The 20,683-nt window shown below is 34.8% G+C and overlaps 3 protein-coding genes across 7 annotated transcripts in view; 2 read left to right on the forward strand and 1 right to left on the reverse strand.

The window, feature by feature from the left end:
* The first annotated feature begins 2,112 nt into the window (after positions 1-2,112).
* LOC132052365 (glycerophosphodiester phosphodiesterase GDPD6) lies at positions 2,113-8,653 on the forward strand. Of its 2 annotated transcripts, none has more exons than XM_059443873.1 (8): positions 2,113-2,260; positions 5,689-5,867; positions 6,151-6,334; positions 6,515-6,589; positions 6,813-6,922; positions 7,094-7,312; positions 7,746-7,901; positions 8,207-8,653. In XM_059443873.1, the coding sequence occupies exons 1-8, from the start codon at positions 2,248-2,250 to the stop codon at positions 8,447-8,449; spliced, it is 1,179 nt and encodes a 392-aa protein (XP_059299856.1). In that variant the 5' UTR covers positions 2,113-2,247; the 3' UTR covers positions 8,450-8,653. The 2 variants fall into 2 exon arrangements, with proteins under 2 accessions (XP_059299856.1, XP_059299855.1); XM_059443872.1 differs by lacking the exon at positions 2,113-2,260 and adding an exon at positions 4,272-4,335.
* Positions 2,784-20,683, reverse strand: part of LOC132052368 (protein CANDIDATE G-PROTEIN COUPLED RECEPTOR 2-like) — a 49,923-nt gene continuing 32,023 nt past the window's right edge. The window contains exon 7 of the transcript XR_009413981.1: positions 2,784-2,877. The gene's annotated coding sequence lies outside the window, so the exon portion shown is untranslated. The remainder of the gene's footprint in view (positions 2,878-20,683) is intronic.
* The window catches only part of LOC132052363 (DExH-box ATP-dependent RNA helicase DExH14), a 35,042-nt gene continuing 26,957 nt past the window's right edge, over positions 12,599-20,683 (forward strand). For 2 of the 4 annotated variants that reach the window (XR_009413979.1, XR_009413980.1), the window contains exons 1-5: positions 12,599-12,828; positions 13,042-13,103; positions 14,005-14,173; positions 19,749-20,199; positions 20,318-20,383. Coding sequence is in view for 2 of the 4 variants with exons in the window: in XM_059443868.1 (XP_059299851.1) it covers positions 12,719-12,828; positions 13,042-13,103; positions 14,005-14,173; positions 19,749-20,199; positions 20,318-20,383 (858 nt within the window). In the remaining 2 variants the exon portion in view is untranslated. The remainder of the gene's footprint in view (positions 12,829-13,041; positions 13,104-14,004; positions 14,174-19,748; positions 20,200-20,317; positions 20,384-20,683) is intronic. The other 2 variants (XM_059443868.1, XM_059443869.1) reach the window with 1 other exon arrangement.

Genomic DNA, 20,683 nt, shown 5'->3' on the forward strand with positions numbered 1-20,683 from the left:
AGATTTTACACATTTTTTAATTTAGAACCACAAGATTTGAAAGTCTATCTTTATTTCTTAAACTCCATGTCTGTATCTTTATTTTTTAAACTCCATGTCTAGTTAAACGTAGACACTTAAATTGAGACTGAGCGAGTACATGCCGAATGAAGGAAATGATAGGACAATTAAAAACTGCGGACCTGTAGGGACTTAAAAATTAAACACACTAGAGGTAGAATTAATGTTCAACTTCTGAAATGTACACATGTTAGTCCCTACTTAGAGTACAATTTCAATTGCTATTTGTACAACTTATTGTTGTTGTGTTCGTTCACCTTGGACGTTTTTATATATAAGATATAAGAAGATAAGAAGAAGAAAAATATAGAATAGAAAAATAAACATATATTTTTAGTAATATAGCCAAGTAATATGGGGCGAAGGAAGTACTTCATTTTCATTAATTCCTAAAAAACGTGAAAAGTCAAGCATAATAATATGAGACGAAGGGAGTACTTCATTTTCATTAATTCCTAAAGAACGTGAAAAGTCAAGCATAGTAATATGAGACGAAGGGAGTACTTCATTTTCATTAATTCCTAAAGAACGTGAAAAGTCAAGTAATGTGGCTAAGTAATATGGGACGGAGGGAGTACTTCATTTATTAATTCTTAAATAACGTGAAAAGTCAAAAGTGAACAAGTAAAAGTGTACAGAGGAAATAAATATGTGTCGGAGAATTAAAATTGAAGTGCATACATGTATACAATTCAGCAAGAACGTGAAAAGTCAAAAGTTAATAAGTAAAAGTGCACGGAGAAAATAAATATGTGTCGGAGAATTAAAATTGAAGGGCATATGTGTACACATGAGAAGAGAATAAATATTCAGCAAGAACGTGAAAAGTCAAAAGTGAATAAGTAAAAGTGCACGGAGGAAATAAATGTGTCGGAGAATTAAAATTGAAGTGCATACATCTACACATGAGAAGGGAATAAATATTAAGTACTATGACATATGTCCACATGGGATAAAAAAATAGTTGGGTAAAGTGTACAAGTTATATAGCTTATGGTACAAGCATTCATTGCGTGTTACAGTTTGTAAAGTTTTTGGTACAAGTTGGTGATGTTGTGTTAGTCTATAACGTGAAAAGTCAAAAGTAAACAAGTAAAAGTGCACGGAGGAAATAAATATGTGTCGGAGAATTAAAATTGAAGTGCATACATGTATACATGAGAAAAGAATAAATATTCAGCAAGAACCTGAAAAGTCAAAAGTGAACAATTAAAAGTGCACAAAGGAAATAAATATGTGTCGGAGAATTAAAATTGAGTGCATACGTGTATACATGACAAGAGAATAATTATTCAGTACTATGACATATATCCACATGGGATTTATTAATTCTTAAAGAAGGTGAAAAGTTAAAAGTGAACAAATAAAAGCGCACGGAGAAAATAAATTTGTGTCGGAGAATTAAAATTGAACTGCATACGTCTATACATGAGAAGAGAATAAATATTCAGCAAGAACGTGAAAAGTCAAAAGTGAACAAGTAAAAGTACACGAAGGAAATAAATGTGTCGGAGAATTAAAATTTAAGTGCATACGTCAATATATGAGAGGGAATAAATATTAAGTATTATGACATATGTCCATAAAAAAGTTGGGGGGAGTGGGCGGGGGGGAGGGTGGTAGGTTAGGATTTAAGAATAGTTTCAAAGTCTAGACGTGGTAGTCGAAGTTTTATTTATTATATTATATACCAATGTCTATAATATTGACACCTTTTTGTAGTTTCGTTCTTTTCCATGCATTGACCCTTTAATTAATTAAATTATTTTTTGTTGAGAAAGTTATTAAAGTTGGAACTGATTGGAGTATAAAGAATTTCATCGACATTGCCCGTGCCAATCATAAGTTGACATATTATCACCCAATCAGATAAATTGTCAGTTGTCACTTGTTTAGAATTCCCATATTCAGTTGCCTCCATAAAAAACGGATCTCCTTTACTGTGACGAGCCTGTCACCTGAAGGAAGCATATTAACCGTCGATCTAAATCATATTTTTTCATCTACGTCTGCCATAACGCTGTCATTATTCCAAATGAAATATTCAATTAACTCTAACACGTCAGGAATTTGAAAATCCAATTTTAAGGATATCACGGCAACGAATCAGCAATATGTCCAAATATAATTCAATCTTGTGTAGGACTCAAAAGTTTCACCAAGTAAGAGAAAACGGGACAAATCTCCATGGTTTCACCAAGTAAGCATTACAAAATCCAGATGGCAATTCTTGGAAAATTTTGTTGTATATCTGTAATTTCGTTTTGTTGTATTTAGTTCTCATAGTCTATATATCCCAAAATACTCCTTCTATACCATTTTAAGCGTCTTAGTTTTCTTTTTGGTATATTTCAAAAAAAGTGTCTCTTTTTATACTCCTATTTAGTAAGGTGGCAAGTTTATAACCAGAATATTTTAGTACATTATACACATTTTTAATTTAGGACTATAAAAATCTCTTTTTATTTCTTAAACTTCGTAACTAGTCAAATCACGAAACAAAAAATGGGGCGGAGGGAGTAGTAGGGGATTAATGTGTATATGGTAGAACTTTTCCGAGTTCGTCATTTGGTACTTGAAAATTGTATTTTCCAGCTTAGATTTTGTATACCTACGAGCCATAGGCTTATGTAGCCTATAAGGTTGGGGTTCAACTGAACCTCAAACTTTGGACGCAGAGCCTAAATTTATGTGTAAAAAATTATTAAAATTGTAATAAATAGTAGATATGAACCCCTAACTTTAAAAATATAATGGGTTCAATGCTAAAAATCGATAGATTGAACCCATAAAATTTAAATCCTGGATCCGCCTCTGCTACGAGCCCTTTACGTATGTAGCTGCTGCATTAAGTGAATCTCTGTTTCCAAGTGCGCTAAGTTAGTTACATTGAATGCTATTAGGTTCCTTCGAAATCTGTCTATCTGGGTAAACATTATACTTATCTCTCTACTTCAAAAGCCATGGTGTGACATGACACGATTTCTAAATGCACACTTGGAGATGCATGTTAGTATTAATTGGGAAGAGAAGACCAGTTTTTGCAATTATTGGACATTTTTGTTGTATCTGTAATTTTGTTTTGTTGTTTGTTGTTTTGTAGTATTGGAATGAAATAGAGTGGAATGGATTTAGTATTCATATGGTCTAGCCCAACTAGTTTTGGATTAACGTGTATATGGTAGGAGTAGACTTTTTCCAAGATTGTCATTTGGTTCTTGAAAATTGTGTTTTTCAGCTTAGATTTTGTGTATTTACAACCCCTTTACGTATTAGCTGCTGCATTAAGTGAATTCATTTGAAAGCTTGTTTTTTTGTGGGCTCCCTGTTTCCAATGTGCACTAAGTTGATAACCAAAAAGGCAGCCCGGTGCACAAACAGGGACAGAGGGAGGAAGGGCCAAGGGGTTATATAATGATGGGAAAATTAACTGTTAACTTATACAGAAGGAAAATTATTTTTATGTATATATAGTAGAACGTTGAACCCTTTGATTTCTTCGTGTGTTTGAATATTTTGAACTAGAATTAGTGAATATCCTGAACACAAAGCATCCCGCATTAGCAGGGACTAAGTCGGTAACATTGGACCAAATCCAGTATGTTGCTTTTATGAAGTTACAGATGAAATCATTTATTAGGAGGTTTAAGTAATCTGTTGTGGCAATAAGTTGCAGGACGCATAATTCACTTTGAGTAAATGGGAAGGTTGAAAAGTTTGTCAAGAGCTTATCTGTGTGCTTTACTCTGATAATTACCAATTCTTGTCAAAGCATTTCCGAGATAAGAATACATTATATGCAGCGTCTTTGGATTTATTTTACATCGATAGTAACTTGTTGTGATACCGTTAACATTATCTATTATTATGGGGAGGAGTGGTACTGATACAAGATACAAGAAAAAGAAAGAGATAAGTTTGTTAAAATTTGCTCGTATCTCATTAATACTTGACAGGTTTACACCTATGAAATCAGTTGGTAACCTTTTATGGTAAGAGATCTAATGTAACTTTAATATTTTAAATGTAAAGTTGGGGTTGCTGAATTCGGTTCATACAGCACTCTGTAGGTCAATCTGGCCCCACATTACCGCAGAAAGATGTTAGTGTTGCAGTAGTAATCGTTCACTCTTAATAACTTTGTAGGCTCGTTGTTTTCATTAATATCATCTGATGATGTTAGGTGAATTTGTAGTCTCCTTTGTTTCCCAACCACAGAATCCCAAATGATATTAACTGGACAGGGAGCTTTGAGACATGACACGATTTCTAAAGGTAAACTTGGAGATGCATGTTAGTTACTACTAGTTAGTATTAATTGGGAAGAAAAGTGAGACTTAGTTTTTGAATTTGGAAAATCCTGCTTAACTTTTTTGAGTATCATATTCAATGAGATGTGAAATGTTAAAACACTTCGTTTCCAAATATAGAATATAAACAAAGATGTTGAGGATTCATGTAGCTAACCCCAACTGATTTAGAATTGAAGCATTGTTGTTGTTAGCTTATAGAATTACATTTGGGATCAGCTCAAAAAAGGAATCTTAGCTCTAAATTGAAAAGGGAGCAGTCTCAGTGACTCCCTGCGTTTCAATTTGTTTGTCTTACTTTCCTTTTGGTCTGTTTAGAAAAGAATGCCACTTTCTATATTTAGTAAGTCTTGACACCAATATCCTACATTGCATATTTAAGACCACGAGATTCCAAGGGCATTTTGATACATTACACACATCTTTAGTTTAAGACCACAACGTTCGAAAGTCTTCTTTATTTTCTTAAACTCCGTGCCGAGTCAAACTAAGACAAACAAATTGAAACGGAGGGAGTTCTATTTATTTAGATAGAATTGAAAGTGCAGCCAGATATTACTCATTTCAATTGCTATGATGTAGTATTGTGCTAGCTCAATCTAATTAGTGAACCAAATATCACAGAAGGAATATAAAGGATTAATGTAGGCAACCCAACTAGCGTGGGATTGAAGGTAGTCGTTGATTCATAGAATTAGTGAACCAAATTAGGGTCTCCAAGAGAATTCCTATTACAGGTAAATCTTACTTTCCATTATTGATTTCCAGAATAAGAATTGAACGTAAATCTGATCTAGTACTTTGTCCAAAGTTTGTAAGGATAGCCCATTTCAAACTAGGATATAAACATTGGATTGAACTTGTTATAAATATATTCAGATATCCTGCACTGCAAGCACTACTCATTTATGCTTTGGCTGAAAAAAGTGTTGATAGTACGCTCTCCGCACATCTTGCTGCCTGTTGCTAAAGAATGTGAATTGACCATAGCTGTTGAATAATCCTAGTTTAGGACTGAGGCACAGCGGTTGTTGTGTGTGTACTACTGCTTGTTAATTTCCAAAGGTTTTCCATGTTTAAGATCGAAAGGTATGTTCTAACTTTTGTCAAGCTGCAATAAGCTGGATTATCAGAATAGATCAATTGCTGATATCAAGTACATGCATGTGTGTATATATTGGTCTCTAACCACACATGAACCAATAGATATACCATGTGTTCGCGTGTGAAAACATTGTAGATAGACAAGCATAGGTAACGTTTATAATCGTCTGTGTGCATGTACAGAATATTACCTCTTTCGCAATGTACTTTACAGGTGTTGTCCCTTATATCTTTCTGCTACTTCTTGTTGGATGCTCGGCCAGACCTCTCTATCCACTTCCTAGTAGAAGAAACGATAGGAATAAACAGCCTTTACAAACATTTCGAGCGTACAACATCGCACACCGAGGTTCAAATGGAGAAATTCCTGAAGAAACTGCAGCAGCATACATGGTATGTCTGCAATCGTCTCAAAAAAATCTGGTTTCTAAAGTAGCAAATAGGAATCGGGTCTAGTCTCCAATGAAATGGCTTCACTACTCCAATGAAATGGCTTCACTAAGGCCACATGGTTGATACTGAAATTAGTAATACCACGAAAATTATACAGACAATTCTTTTGGCTGTTTGTAATAGGACCTTTCTGCTTGCAATAACTGATGCTGAAATAGAAGCAAACAGGCTGTTTCTTTAGATAAACTGCAAAACATGCTCCTGAAACTCTAGTGTTATGCAGAGAGCTATTGAAGAGGGTGCTGATTTCATCGAAACAGATATTTTAGCGTCTAAAGATGGCGCTCTTATATGCTTCCATGATTGCATCCTCGATGATACAACTGATATAGCAAATCACAAGGAGTTTGCTGATCGAAAGAGGACCTATGATGTTCAAGGTGTTAACACTACTGGATATTTTCTTGGTATGGATGTTATAATTTCACTTGTGCTAACTTCCATTTTTTCCGGTCAATAACAGATTGTGTCCTTCTGCTGTTATTTTGTGTTAGCTTCATTTTCTTCATTTTACCCATGTGTATTAGCAAACGTAAATAATTACGTGCTTCTGAGTGTTATTCTATTTCTTTTGTACCAATATGCAGTTGATTTCACCCTTGAAGAATTGAAGCTTCTGCATGTAAAGCAGAGATATCCTTTCAGAGATCAGCAATATAATGGTTAGTTTTCTAAAGGTTCCTGTAAATAAAAAACAAGATAGGGAAATTTATGCTATGTGAAATGTAACATGAACCAAAAATGTTGCTTTTGATTAACTTTGCCCAGCAACAAGATATGCATGCTCCTGCTTTTATTCTATACGATGATAGTTTCTTCAGAAAAACGCATCCCATTGCTTCCTATATTTCTCACTGTTTTTATTTTCAATTAATTAACATGCAGGAGAATTTTCTATTATTACTTTTGAGGAGTTCATCTCAATTGCATTGGATTCCCACAGAGTTGTTGGAATATATCCAGAGATAAAAAATCCAGTCCTTATCAACCAACACGTGAGTTCTTTCCCTTTCTGCTACAAAATAGGGAAAACTGAATTTTAGCAGAGTATGTTTGACTCTTATGTATTATTCTCAGCTTTCCTTATGTGTGATTACATTGTATGTTGTTGTTGTTCCTTATGTGTGACTTTCAGTTATCTATGCACTAACTGCTGGTTCCAACAGGTCAAATGGCCAGGTGGTAAGAAATTTGAGGACAAGTTTGTTGAGACACTGAAGAAGTATGGATACAAAGGTTCATATATGTCAAAGCAATGGCTAAAGCAGCCTGCATTTATTCAATCTTTTGCGCCAACATCACTAGTCTACATATCAAATCAAACAGACCTGCCTAAGATCTTCCTCATTGATGACACGACTACGCCAACTCAAGACACTAATCAGGTTTTCATTCCCCTCACTATATGTGACAAAGAAGAAGTTGACTATCTTTATGCGGGAGACGCTAAATTCCAAAAAGGAAAAAGGGAAGATTTTTCCCACAATTTAGAAGCATATACAAACAGGAAACCCAAACTTTTAGGACTTTGATAGAAGTGCCAACTACATCTGCAGTCTATATGCAGACGTGATAAAGATTTGCAAAAAGCATGTAATATTAAGATTCTTGTTTAAAAGTTTACAGGATTAACCAGTACATTTTACAGGCTTGATAAAAAAATAGAAATTGACTCTTTGCTGATTAACAAATGAACCTATATTCTAACATGTATTCTCTTTCTTGGATATGGCGTGTTGAAAATATCTCCTAGAGAAATATGTTTGTCACACCGTTTTGCTATTGCGAAGAAAATTAGTGATCCTTTTTGCATTTCAGTCATATTGGGAGATTACTTCAGACGGTTATCTTGACTATATCAAGGAATATGTGGTGGGGATTGGGCCTTGGAAGGACACCATAGTTCCTGTTTCCAGCAATTATCTGGAAACACCTTCTGATCTCGTTGCAAGAGCACATGCGCGTAATCTACAGGTACGTGATCAAATATTTTTTCTGGGATATCGTTTACATGTGGAGTTAATTGGTGATATGCTATCGCCTTCCGCTGATCTCTGTTCCGCAGTTATTAATTTGATTGTGCACTAAGATTAGATTACTTTTAAATGAAGGGAAAGAAAATACCTATTTATCATATAAAGTGTTTTGAATTCGAATGCATGCTATGTACTTATATATATCTCATGGATAGAAATGGGCTTTCTCTCTTCTCTTTTCTTTCGTGCAATTCATCTTAATTTTGTACACATTCATCCTCTGAATTTCAATAACAAATCCAGGTCCATCCATACACTTTCCGGAATGAGAACAAATTCTTACACTTCAACTTCAGTGAAGATCCATATAATGAGTATGATTACTGGATAAACAAGATAGGAGTTGATGGACTCTTCACAGACTTCACAGGCAGCCTTCACCAGTATCAAGAGTGGACCAACCCATTTGCATCTGGAGAAAAAGAAGCAACTAGGCTTCTGCATAAGATTGAATTGATGCTTTCCAAGTTCAAATACTTCACCTGAGATAAATTGTATTTAACATTGTCTTATCAAGGCAATGCTATTCATTGGTCTGTATATATCATCGGCTTTCCCATTTATATTTACGAAAATAAAAACGGGTTTCAATATATTGTAACTGGTGCAAAAACACTCTTGAAGCATTTGGACCTTCTCAACCTATCTCCTATGCTATTGTTCTATACAAGAAATTTGCCATTTTGTGGATTTTTTTTGTTTCCTGTGCTTCTTTGGTGTCATTTGCGGTGTACTTTTGCCAAACTTCTTTACATATTATTGTCCCTTTAGCAGGCAACATTACATTTCTGCTTACTTGCTTCTTGGGTTGTAACATCTTCCTTTAGCATTCTTTTACAAAAAGATGTAGTAATAAGGAAAAGAAAAAACAGATGTCAATTAACATGCATAATTTGCATATGTTTCATTGTTGAAGTGGTTGGTATCAGTATTTGTATCTTATTCCACGAAAGTTTCATCAGTTAAACCTGCCTGACTATTAGTGTGCTTATATGGATCAATTATTTGCATTATAGTGTATTGTATATACATAAATTTCAAGAGCTTGGTTTTTTTATACAATTACCTTTCATGTGCTTCCATTTCTTAGAACTGAGATTGCATTGAATGCTAAATTATGTTTGACAATTGTCTTGGGCATAAAATCTCTAACCAGAAAGTGCATCCTATACACTGGGACACATGGAATTGTATCATCTTCCTCATTTTGTTAAAATTGTAGTAGTATCCTATTGAGCTAATTTAGAACGGTCATCGAAAAACTAATATAAACAATATGAGGTTTTTGAGATCGAACCTGAAGAAGTATTATTTTATTTTGTTTTATGAGTGGTACTTGATCGAAAAGCAATTTAAGAGGTTAATTTAATTTATTATTATACAAGTTTAAGTTTTATGTAATAATGTATAAAAATTTACGTTATTGAATTAAGTGGAACTATAACAATAATTAACTCTACATATCAAGTAACGAGATAGGGTAACTTACTAATCTAGTGATTGCAATATTCACTATTAAGAATAACCGAATTTTCGACAATATTTTTCCTAGGGAGATCGGTCAGAAGCTTTTTCAACGAATTTTTCGTTAGAAATCACATATTTGCGATGGACTTCCCTTGAAAAACTTTCTTATAAAATTTGCTTAATTTTACTACCGATGAAATAACAAAATCGATGGACTTCTCTGTACATGTGTACTTTAACATTGGTGGACATAATTATGTTGGCTACTTGTACTCGTTAGATTTATATGCCGCTTGACGAATTAGTAAAAATACATGCAAGTTAGTACATACATCATTGATGTATTAAAACATATACAGTAATAATAGAAGAAAATGTTAAAGTACTTTAAAAAAAAAACTTTGATGTATAACTATCATATCGAAAAGTCAACTTAACAAATTAAATTAGCTGAAAGGTTAAGTGCGTCGATTCGAGAACAAGCACACATTCTCGTGATTTGTACTCAAGGGTCATGTAGACATTGTAACATTATATTAAGAAACTGTGAAACATAATTTTTGAATTGGATCGTGTTAAGACATCTATCACAAAGATCAATTTACTAATTACTAAGAAATTAATTACTCTTTCTGTCTGTATTGGGCTAAATTCGGATAATGCAGCTGGACCGATATCGTTATGCCGCATGGCTCAAGGGATAAGCTAAAGATGAGTCAGCATTGAGTGCCACTAGAGGAAATGTCATTGCACCGGAAGAACCATTTGGTTCGGTAGACTGTTAGAGTAGTGCTGGAAGAGAGCTCAACGAGCTGCCGTTACGGATCAAGTTGAACGTTATATACTGGTTTTATTAGGCTTAATGGTCCTCTTTATTGCTCATTATTATTGCTCAATTAATACTCATTCTGAGCAGGGTGTCATACATGGAATGTGTGCCCCTAGTTCCTAGTATAAATAGAGATTATCATTCCCATTGGAAACACACGAAATTTAAGAGGAATACACTACACTTATGCGCAATTGCTTCATTTCTTAAAGTTCTTTATCGTTTTATTAAGTGCTTAATCACCAGCTTAGCCGGAGGAACTTGCACCGGGGTCAATCAAGGCTCAGGCTATTCCCCATTTTGCTTTATTTCGTTTACATTCGATTTACTTGCATATTATATTGATTTACTAGTCATTTTAATCCATATGTCCTTGACTAGAAACACAAATTTAACTAAACTGTTTTCCCGGTAAATACCGTCCCAGTTTATGTTGCACCATTGGACTTTCATGATTCAAAATTTTAAACTTTGACCATGAATTTAGACATAGAAGCTTTAAGTGTTTTGAAATAAGATTTATATATTTGAAAACTACGTAAAAAAAGTAATATAAATCACAATAATTAACAACTTAAATAAAATATTTAGAAGACATACTCCTCTGTCCTAATTTATGTGATACTTTTCGTTTTTCGAGAGCCAAGCAAGAAAATCTTTGATCGGAATTTATTCGTATGCCCTTTAGATATTTTAAATTGTTGATTATTGTAATTTATAGTACTTTTTTTTTGTAGTACTAACTATGTAAATTATTTTTCAAAAAAAAAACTTAAAGATTATATAAAGATTATATGTCCTAATTTCCGATCAAAATAAAAAATTTAGACTCTCAAAATTTAAATTGTATCACATAAATTGGGATAACAGTATAAAGAAATCAAAATGAAAGTAAAATTTGGTTGACTCTAGAAATTCCACGCGTGGCACGTATAAATCGTTAGAGAGTATACAATTGTTCAATTACCTTTTTTCTTTTTTCAATAATTATTCCAATTACCCCATATAAATAAATATAAATAATAACGAGTGAGTATTCTAATACTACTGATAATACATTACTATTATATATAAGAGGGAATGTGAGGACTTTTGTAGTCCTCACAATAATTTTCCAAATTTTTAAAAACTTTTTCATTAATTACTTTTATGTTCTAATTTTATTTATTTAATTCAATTTTTTTGTTTTTTGTTTTTAAAGTCTACTTTTAAAATATCAAGCTGGGACTTTTTGTAGTCCTTTACAATAATTTTCAAATTTTTTTAAAACTTTTAATTAATTACTTTTAGGTCCTAATCTTATTTATTTATGTCAATTTTTTTGTTTTTGTTTTTAAAGTCTACTTTTCAAAGTTTATCGAACCTCCTACCTCATTTTTCACGTTCTTTGATTTTCGATTGGTGCTCGATATCCGCATTTGAGCCCAATTAATCAGATAATTCGCATATTTGCATCGCGCTCTATTCGGGGGAGCGCTTCCTCCAAATTTTTTTTTCCATATCCATGTTCGAACCCTAATGCCTAATTAAGAGAGAGGAAGAATTTCCATCAACGCTGCATAAGTTAAATTATGTATTTGTCTTAAAAGTTCATTAACTATGTATAGATTATTTATTTAGAACTAAATAACTTCAACCTCACAATAATTTCCCAAATTTTTAAAAACTTTTTCATTAATTACTTTTATGTCCTAATTTTATTTATTTAAGTCAATTTTTTTGTTTTTTGTTTTTTAAAGTCTACTTTTCAAAAGTATCGAGCACTGGGACTTTTGTAGTCCTTACAATAATTTTCAAATTTTTTAAAACTTTTAATTAATTACTTTTAGGTCCTAATCTTATTTATTTATGTCAATTTTTTTGTTTTTGTTTTTAAAGTCTACTTTTCAAAAGCTATCGAACCTCCTACCTCATTTTTCACGTTCTTTGATTTTCGATTGGTGCTCGATATCCGCATTTGAACCCAATTAATCCGGATAATTATGATGCATCGCGCCTTTATTCGGGGAGCGCTTCCTCTAAAATTTTTTTCCATATCCATGTTCGAACCCCTAATGCCTAATTAAGAGAGGAGCAGCTCCATCTGCTGCACAAGTTAAATTATGTATTTGTCTTAAAAGTTTATTAATTATGTATAGATTATTTATTTAGAACTAAATAACTTCAGAAAATTAGGATACATAAGTTATAATATCAAATTCTGGTTCCAAATTTGATTTGAATTAAATAATTTCATCAAAATGGAAGTTAAAATATTAAAGGAGTGGAATGAAAATTTTGCTTTTATATAACTACTCGCTTGTGGGACTACAAAAAAAAAAAAAAAAAAAAAAAAAAAAGGGTCGGTTCCTTGATTACACCTTTGGGCGCAAGAAATCAAGAACATAAAAACCAGAACACTTGAGAGTTGAGACCATCACTGTAAAAACATCGGAAAAGAAGATCAATCGTGTCCAAGAATGTTGTTTCAAGTTCCTCGTTTGACGAATGCGCTTAGAGAACCATTCGATGCTGATCAAGCTTACCTTCACCGCAAATCCATTCTCCAAAACCTCAACTCTCGCAAAAGGTAAAAAAAAAAATCTCAACATTAATTAAATCTTCCAAGTGTTCAGTTGTTAAAAAGCATGTAATTTTCTTGTTTTTTCAGTACTGCAACTTCAAATTACCCATCTTTTTGTGAAAATAATAATAATAAAATTAACCATTTTTTTCGTTCTTGATTAATCAAATTTCCCAAGCGTTCAGCTGATAAAAAGTGTATGTTTTTGTTGTTTTTCAGTACTGCAACTTCACTTGAAGAATCAGAACTTGCTCGAAAGATTGTACTTAAATGGGACCAAGGTACTATTTATTTCAAGAATTCCCCTTCTTGTTTTCTTTTTCCGTCTGAATATACGTCAAGAATATTTGAGATACATGGAAATATGTTTGAATTCTTTTTCATGCGGGCGTAAAAGTAGTTAAATTGTGATGTTGTTAATCTTTTAGAGGATTCATATAGTCTCATCCCAACTAGTTTGTGATTGAATGGAAATATGTTGAACTTGCTCGAAAGATTTTACATAAATGGGATGAAGGTACTATTCATTTCAAGAATTAAGTTCCTGTTTTTTTTTTTTTTTTCCATCTGAATATACTTCAAGAATAAATGAGTTACATGGAAATATGTTTGAATTCTTTTAGTGGATTCTTGAGGGCATAAAAGTAGTCAAATTATCATGATGTTTTTCTTTTAGAGGATTCATATAGTCATGTTAGTGAATGGAAATATGTTGAAATTTTTCTTCCATTCCATTCTTTTTTTTTTTTTTCCGTCTGAATATACCTCAAGAATATATGAGTTACATGGGAATATGTTTGAATTCTTTTAGTGGATTCATGTGGGCATAAGTAGTCAAATTATGATGTTGTTAATCTTTTAAAGATTCATGTAGTCTCATCCCAACTAGTTTATGATTGAAGGGTTGTTATTGAATGGAAATATGTTGAAATTCTTTTATGCCAATGGGATGAGGTATTATTGATTTCAAGAATTCCGTTCTCCCTTTTGTCGTTCGAAAATACTTCAAGAATATTCGAGATACATGGAAATACGTTTGATTTCTTTAGTGGATTCATGTGGTCATTAAAGTAGTCAAATTATGATGCTGTTGTTCTTTTAGAGGATTCATATAGTCATGTTAGTTAATGGAAATATGTTGGAACTTTTTTTATGACCCTTTTTCATCTATAATTGGTGCAGCTTCTCCGGAGTTGCGGCAAGCATATAAGCAGTTTGTTGCCACGGTAGTTGAGTTGATGAAGGGTGAGATTGTGTCCGAGGAGTTTAGAGAGGTGGCATTCAGTGTATATAAGCTTTTCAGCGGACCAGTGGTGGAGGATGAGGAACACAGGATTATTGCTGAGAAGAAGTAAGCACACAGTTTCTAGATGTATTGCTTGAAGATAACATTTATCTCCTTATTTTGTCTCTGTTTGTATTTATGCATTTATGGTATTTACTAATCTTTAGAATAAATGAGGATCAGTTGGGGGGTGGGATGGATGAACCAGTGTGTCGCGTTGACATGCTTTTAACACTTATCAGGAAATAAAAGGAGACTGTCTACTAGTAAAAGGATAGGTGCATGGTCAACTATGCATTAGCTGCTTAGCAGGGTCTGTTGGTCCCTTCTTCATCCCTTTTCCCAAGTACGTAAAGTTTTGTAAGCTATGATAAAAAATTCGTGCTGATTGCTTGCTCTCTCCCTCTCTTATTGCAGTATAACTTAATCCACTTGCAGTTGGTTTGTGTTCCTTTTGATACTTCTTATTTGCAAACCTATTCGCCAAAAATAAAGGAGAAAAAGATAATTGCTGATGCTGGTATCAGGCTAAAGGAGTTCTCATACTAGGTCCACCTATATAGGCTTCTGCTGGGTCCGGAAGCACTGTGAGCATTTAGTTTTTTGCAGAAGGATCTAAATAGAATCTTCCATCAGAGCTATAAGTCGTCCAAAGCAAAGAGTCAACTTCATCGCATTCTATTCCATTGAGTGCTTGATACCTTACAGAATATTCTCTATGTTAGACCTTTTTAATTGTTAGATTCTCTATGTTAGACCTTTTTAATTGTTTGATTCGCTATGTTAGACCTTTTCAATTGTTTTTTTTTTTTTTTTTGGGCTGAAGAGACCTTTTTAATTGTTAGATTCTCCATGTTAGACCTTTTTAATTGTTAGACAAGAAGATCAGCCAGTAGTGGAACGTTCTTGATAGCGGTGTTAATGTATTTCGTACCGAGCAGTCAAAAGTTTTTTGGGCCTTGATTGCTGAAATGTTAGTTATTCCTTGAAATATGTATCTTACCGAGTTGAAAAATGCATCGTACAACCCAGCTTGCTTCTTCTACTTACTGAGGTAATTGTTAGTAAAGAATGCATGACTAACATTTCTTATGCGCAAAGTGTCGAAGTTTCTTATCAACACAATAATTGCATAGGTTGAAAAAGAATCTAGAGTAATACTGATAGACATGCGAAATAAATGTTGAATAGTTAAGAACCTGAAGACCAGACATTACGTGTAATATTTTTTTTTTTTTTTTTTGAAATGGTAACAAGTTTGTATTGATTCACAAAAAGGGCCGTTAAGCCATAATTACAGAGGGAAAGAAACATGAAGACTAGTAAGCTAGGAAAAAAAAACTGTCTACTAGTCTAAAGAGACTCTAAAACTTGTAGTAGAGACTCTGTGTCTTCTACGTACTCTTGTTTACACCAAAAATAAAAAAGCACAATGCAACTGAGTTTCATCTTTTGAATTGGATTGCTTTTGTTTTCAAAACATCTTGAATTCCTTTCCTTCCAAACAATCCACCAAATGCAGCCAGGGATTAAGCTCCATCTTCTTTTTTGCTCCTTTGATCCCCCTCTTCTGTTCCAACTGGAGAGCAAATCCAGTGGGTTCATTGGCATTGTCCAGTTCAAGCCTATCATAGCAAGAAAAATATCCCATAGTTGTGTAGGCTCTCTACAATGCATAAACAGATGAGTATTTGTTTCTGCAGTTCTCCCACAAAGTGAGCAGATGGAACATAGTTGCATTCCCCTTTTCTGCAACTTGTCCTGTGTCAAGCATTTCTGCCTTGCTACTAACCAGACAAAACAGGCCACCTTGTATGGAAAGTTAGCCTTCCATATTTGTCTCCATGGCCATTATGGAGAGTTGACAAATCCATCAAAAGGATCTGGAGAATGATCTCAGCAGCCATCTTCTGGTGTATTTGGAAAGAAAGAAACAATAGCTGCTTTGATGGAAAATCAACTCCCACCAGTTCTTTGAAAGGAATCTGCTTAGTTAGTTTGTTTAGTTGGCATTTCCATACTCCTGTAAATAGTGTTGATAACTTTTTGGATTTTGTTGGCTCCTTGACTCTTATTTAGCAGAGTTTCTAAGGCAGCATAGGTTTAGACTGTTTGCACATGTTTTTGCTCACCAATCTAGCTTCATTCAGCTCTATGCTTGAAGCTTAGGTTTCTCTCTGTAACTTTGCATCTACTTGATGCCTTTTCTAATGAAATTTGTTTACTTTACCAAAAAAAAATATTTTTCTCCATGGCCATTGAGAATTCAAATTGTTAACAAAATTTAGCATGTGGTATGCTGTTTGTACTGAGAAAACTCCAAGACTGTGGCCACTCCACCGGATTCTGTCTTGGATCTGAGTAATTCCAGTGAATTGAGCTATAGTGTTGAGGAATTCTGCATATCTGTCTATCTCCCAATCATTCAAAGGTCTTCTGTAGCTTAAATCCTGGCCATGATTTCCCCAAACTTCCCTGATGTTAGCCTTTTTCTGCTGATTAAAGATATAAATATCAGGAAATAGAGACTATAAGGTGGCATTTCCTAGCCATCTATCTTCCCAAAAAGAGATTTTCTGCCCATCACCAACCTTGAAGCTTATTCTGTGACTGAAAACTTGCCAGAGGTTTCTGATGGTCTTCCAAACACTGACCCCATACACTGCATTCACCTTCTTTGTCTTCCATGGGCCTTCCTGATTATATTTACTTCGGATTACATTCTTCCATAGGGATTGGTCTTCATTTGAGTATCTCCATAGCCATTTCATGAGCAAACTTTGATTTTGTTTTCTGAGATTCCTGATGCCTAAACCTCCTTGCTTCTTACTGAGGGTGAGAATTGTCCATTTGACCAGGTTGAAACCCGTCTTCACCTTGTTCCCTTGCCATAAAAAGTTTCTTCTCAGTGCATCAATTCTCTTTTCAACCTTTGCAGGGATTGGAAAGAGTGACATCATATATGTTGGGGAGGGCATCCAAAACACTATTGATAAGGACTAGTCTGCCACCCAAAGAAAGATATTGACTCTTCCATCTAGAGAGTCTTTTCTCACATTTCTCCAGTACCCCATTCCAGATGTCTTGAGATCTGCTATTTGCCCCAAGTGCCATACCAAGATAAACAGTAGGCAGTGTACCTATCTCCCCTCCCAAAATCTCAGCACAATGTTGAAACTGTTGGGGCTCATTAATGGGATACAAGACACTCTTCCTCTAGTTGATGTGTAGCCCAGAAACTCCTTCAAAAAGAACCAGAATAGTTCTCAACATTATTATTTGATCTTCTTCTGCATCACATAGAATGATCATATAGTAAGTGAGTGATTTCCATGTTCTCTCTTCGTCTGTTGTTGACTTGGAAACCTCTGAGCCAATTGTTTCTTTGAGCTGTTAATAACATGTTGTTTAGCCTCTCCATAGCTAATACAAAAAGGAAGGGAGATAGTGGATCTCCTTGCCTCAGACCTCTATGGGAAGGATTGAAGGAAAGAAACCCTCGGGTGAGCCATTGATTAATATAGAGAACCTAACTGTAGATATGCAAAACCTGATCCAGTTGATCCATTTGGTGCCAAAACCCATTCTCCTCAAAGTATTTAGTAGAAAGCCCCAATTAACATGGTCAAAAGCCTTTTCTATGTCAAGCTTGCAATGAATTCCTGTTTTTCCCTCCTTTAATCTAGAATCCAAACATTCATTAGCTATGAGGGCAGCATCCATTATTTGTCTTCCTTTGATGAAGGCCATTTGATGTGAATCCACCAGATTGTGCATAACTGTTTTGAGCCTTTCTGTTAGGAGTTTGGAGAAAATCTTGTAAACACTACCAATTAGACTGATAGGTCTGTAATCTCTCAACTCCTTAGCATCATTCTTTTTTGGGATTAAAGCAATGTAGGTGGCATTTAGACTTTTTTCAAAGAACTCTTGGTTATGGAAATTCTGAATGGCAAGCATGATATCTTTTTAATGACATCCCAGCAATGTATGTAGAACCCCATGCTAAAACCATCTGGGCCTGGAGCTTTGTCAGGTGCACAGAGTTTGATGCTGTCTAGAACTTCCTGGTCTTCAAAAGGCCTTTGGAGCCAGATCTTTTCCTGGTCAGTGATTTCAGGTCCCCCTCCTGGATTGAAATCAGGCCTCCAAGTCTCACTTTCTGTGTATAAATGTTTGTAAAAGCTGATTATCTCATTCTTAATGTCTCCAGGTTCCTCTAGGACTGCTCCATTAACCAAAAGCTGATCAATATTATTGTTTCTCTTGTGTGCATTTGTTGCTCTCTGAAAAAATCTTGTGTTCTTATCTCCATGCTTCAACCATTGGATTCTAGATCTTTGTTTCCAGTGGATTTCTTCATTGAGTGCTGCTTCCTCAAATCTGCTGATAGCTTGGCTTTTTTGGCCAATTCCTCATTGTTTAGATTTCTTTGTTGATGTATCAAGTCTAATGCTGAAATTTGGTTAAGGATGGAATTCTTCTTCATAGCTAAATTCCCTTGAGAGCTCAGGTTCCATTCTTTTAGTTTTTGCTTTAGAGCCTTCAACTTGTAAGTCAAAATGAAATCTGCCCTGCCTTCTGCTTCAAAAGAGTCCCACCAACCTTTAACTAGTTCCTTAAAACCCACTACACCCAACCACCAGTTTTCAAACTTGAAATAGGACTTAGTATTTTCCCAATTCCCACACCTCAAAGACAGAGGCCAGTGGTCTGAGACAACTTTTGGCAACAATGATTGTTTGATGTTTCTGAATTCCTCATCCCATTTGGGAGAGATGAGGAATCTGTCTATTCTGGAAAAAACATCCCGGTTTCCTCCCCATGCCCATGTATATTGCCCACCATTAAGAGGCAAATCCACTAGCTCTAAATCCTCAATGAAATTTGAAAAATCTGTCATGCTTCTGGAAACTGAAGTAGCATTCTTCTTTTCAGAGGTGAACCTGGGAGTGTTGAAATCTCCACATGTCACCCAGAGTTCATCACATAGACCTCTAGAATCCCCAATTTCCTCCCATAAATCAAGCCTTTCCTTCCTAGTGTTTGGGCCATAAACACCAGTAAGATGCCATGAAAAATCTTGGTTCATTGACTGGAAATTACACGTTAAAGAATGTACTCCAGTGCAAGCGAGCTCCCCCTTCCATATCCTACTATCCCACATGATTATGATCCCCCCTCTCGTACCACTGGCCTCCAGACATTCGAATTGAACCCATCTGTTTTCCCAAATATCCTTTACATAATTGCCGACATTCCCTTCCACCTTGGTTTCCTGCAAACAATATATGTCTGCTCCCCATTTATGGATTAAACTCTTTAAAGTAGCCCTCGTGCTTATTCTATTAATACCCCTAACATTCCATGAGATGATATTGATCTTCATGATCCACCTTCTATCAGTAATCTCCCTCTACTTCTATCCCCATTGGTCTTGAACTTCATGTCAAAGATCAATCCCTTTAATTCATTCAGACCTTTCCATTTTGGTGTTTCGCATACCCCTGGGATTGGTGAAGAAACCCTCATCCCTGTAATTTTTTTATTTCCTTTGAATACTTTGTGAATGTCTGTATATTGAGAAAGTTTCTTTGGAACTGCTATTCTGCAAAGTAAAATCTTTTTATTTTGAATGCAGGTTAGATTTGCAAAAACTTGTTGGCTACGCAGTTTCAGACTCATTACTATCAAGAGTTGCCTCTTTAGCACAAAGATTGTATGAATTGCAGAATAATCACCCTGGAATTGAGACTGCTTCTTTACAAATGTCTAATGGAACCACTGATGAAGTGGAATTTGGCTCGGACCTTGTGTTCAGACTGCCAGCCCGTTTTTTAATTGATGTTTCTTTGGAAGATTCTGATTTTTTTGTTGAGCAGGATAGTGCACCTTCTTCAATTCATGAAACTCAGTATGATCATGGCCCCATCACAAATTTTAAAGAATCTGTAACTGGTGGAAAATTTGATTTAATCTGGTTAAGAGATGCCTGTGATAACATAGTTAGAGGAAGTACTTCACAACTTCCTCGAGATGAACTGGCAATGGCCATATGCCGCGTGCTTGATTCTGAGAAACCAGGGGATGAGGTAACAATATGTCACTGTCACTTCATAGTTCTACTGTATGCTTTAACCACATCTTCTGGCACATCAGTTCTGTAAGCATATAATATTTTTTGTTGTTCTTCTTTTTGTTCTTTTGTAGATAGCTGGCGATTTGCTTGACCTTGTTGGTGATGGTGCATTTGAAACCGTTCAAGATCTTGTCATGGTAACAATTTGAGCTGATCCTCTAATCATTGCGGATCTTCATTGGACATATCATGAAATTGTTTGTTAAACTTATGATGCAACAACAAAAACATACCCAGTGTAGTCCCACAAGTGGGGTCTTGGGAGGGTAGGATGTACGCAGACCTTACCCCTACTTTTCTGGGGAAAAACTTTTGATGCATTGCAGTAAAAAGTATGTACCGTATCTAGGGTGTAAAGTACTCTGAGTCTGATTATATGTTTTAGGATTGGTTGGGAGATTATAAATGCGAGTGCGGGCTCATAGTAAATACGAGTT

This window comes from Lycium ferocissimum, chromosome 4, assembly GCF_029784015.1.
Source record: "Lycium ferocissimum isolate CSIRO_LF1 chromosome 4, AGI_CSIRO_Lferr_CH_V1, whole genome shotgun sequence".
Classification (NCBI taxonomy): domain Eukaryota; kingdom Viridiplantae; phylum Streptophyta; class Magnoliopsida; order Solanales; family Solanaceae; genus Lycium; species Lycium ferocissimum.

Coding starts and splice junctions, on each gene's coding strand:
- LOC132052365 (XM_059443872.1), top strand. CDS start 4,287: ATGATATTAACTGGACAGGGAGCTTTGAGACATGACACGATTTCTAAA. Junction 6,335..6,514: donor CACTACTGGATATTTTCTTG/GTATGGATGTTA, acceptor ACCAATATGCAG/TTGATTTCACCCTTGAAGAA. Junction 7,902..8,206: donor CACATGCGCGTAATCTACAG/GTACGTGATCAA, acceptor TAACAAATCCAG/GTCCATCCATACACTTTCCG.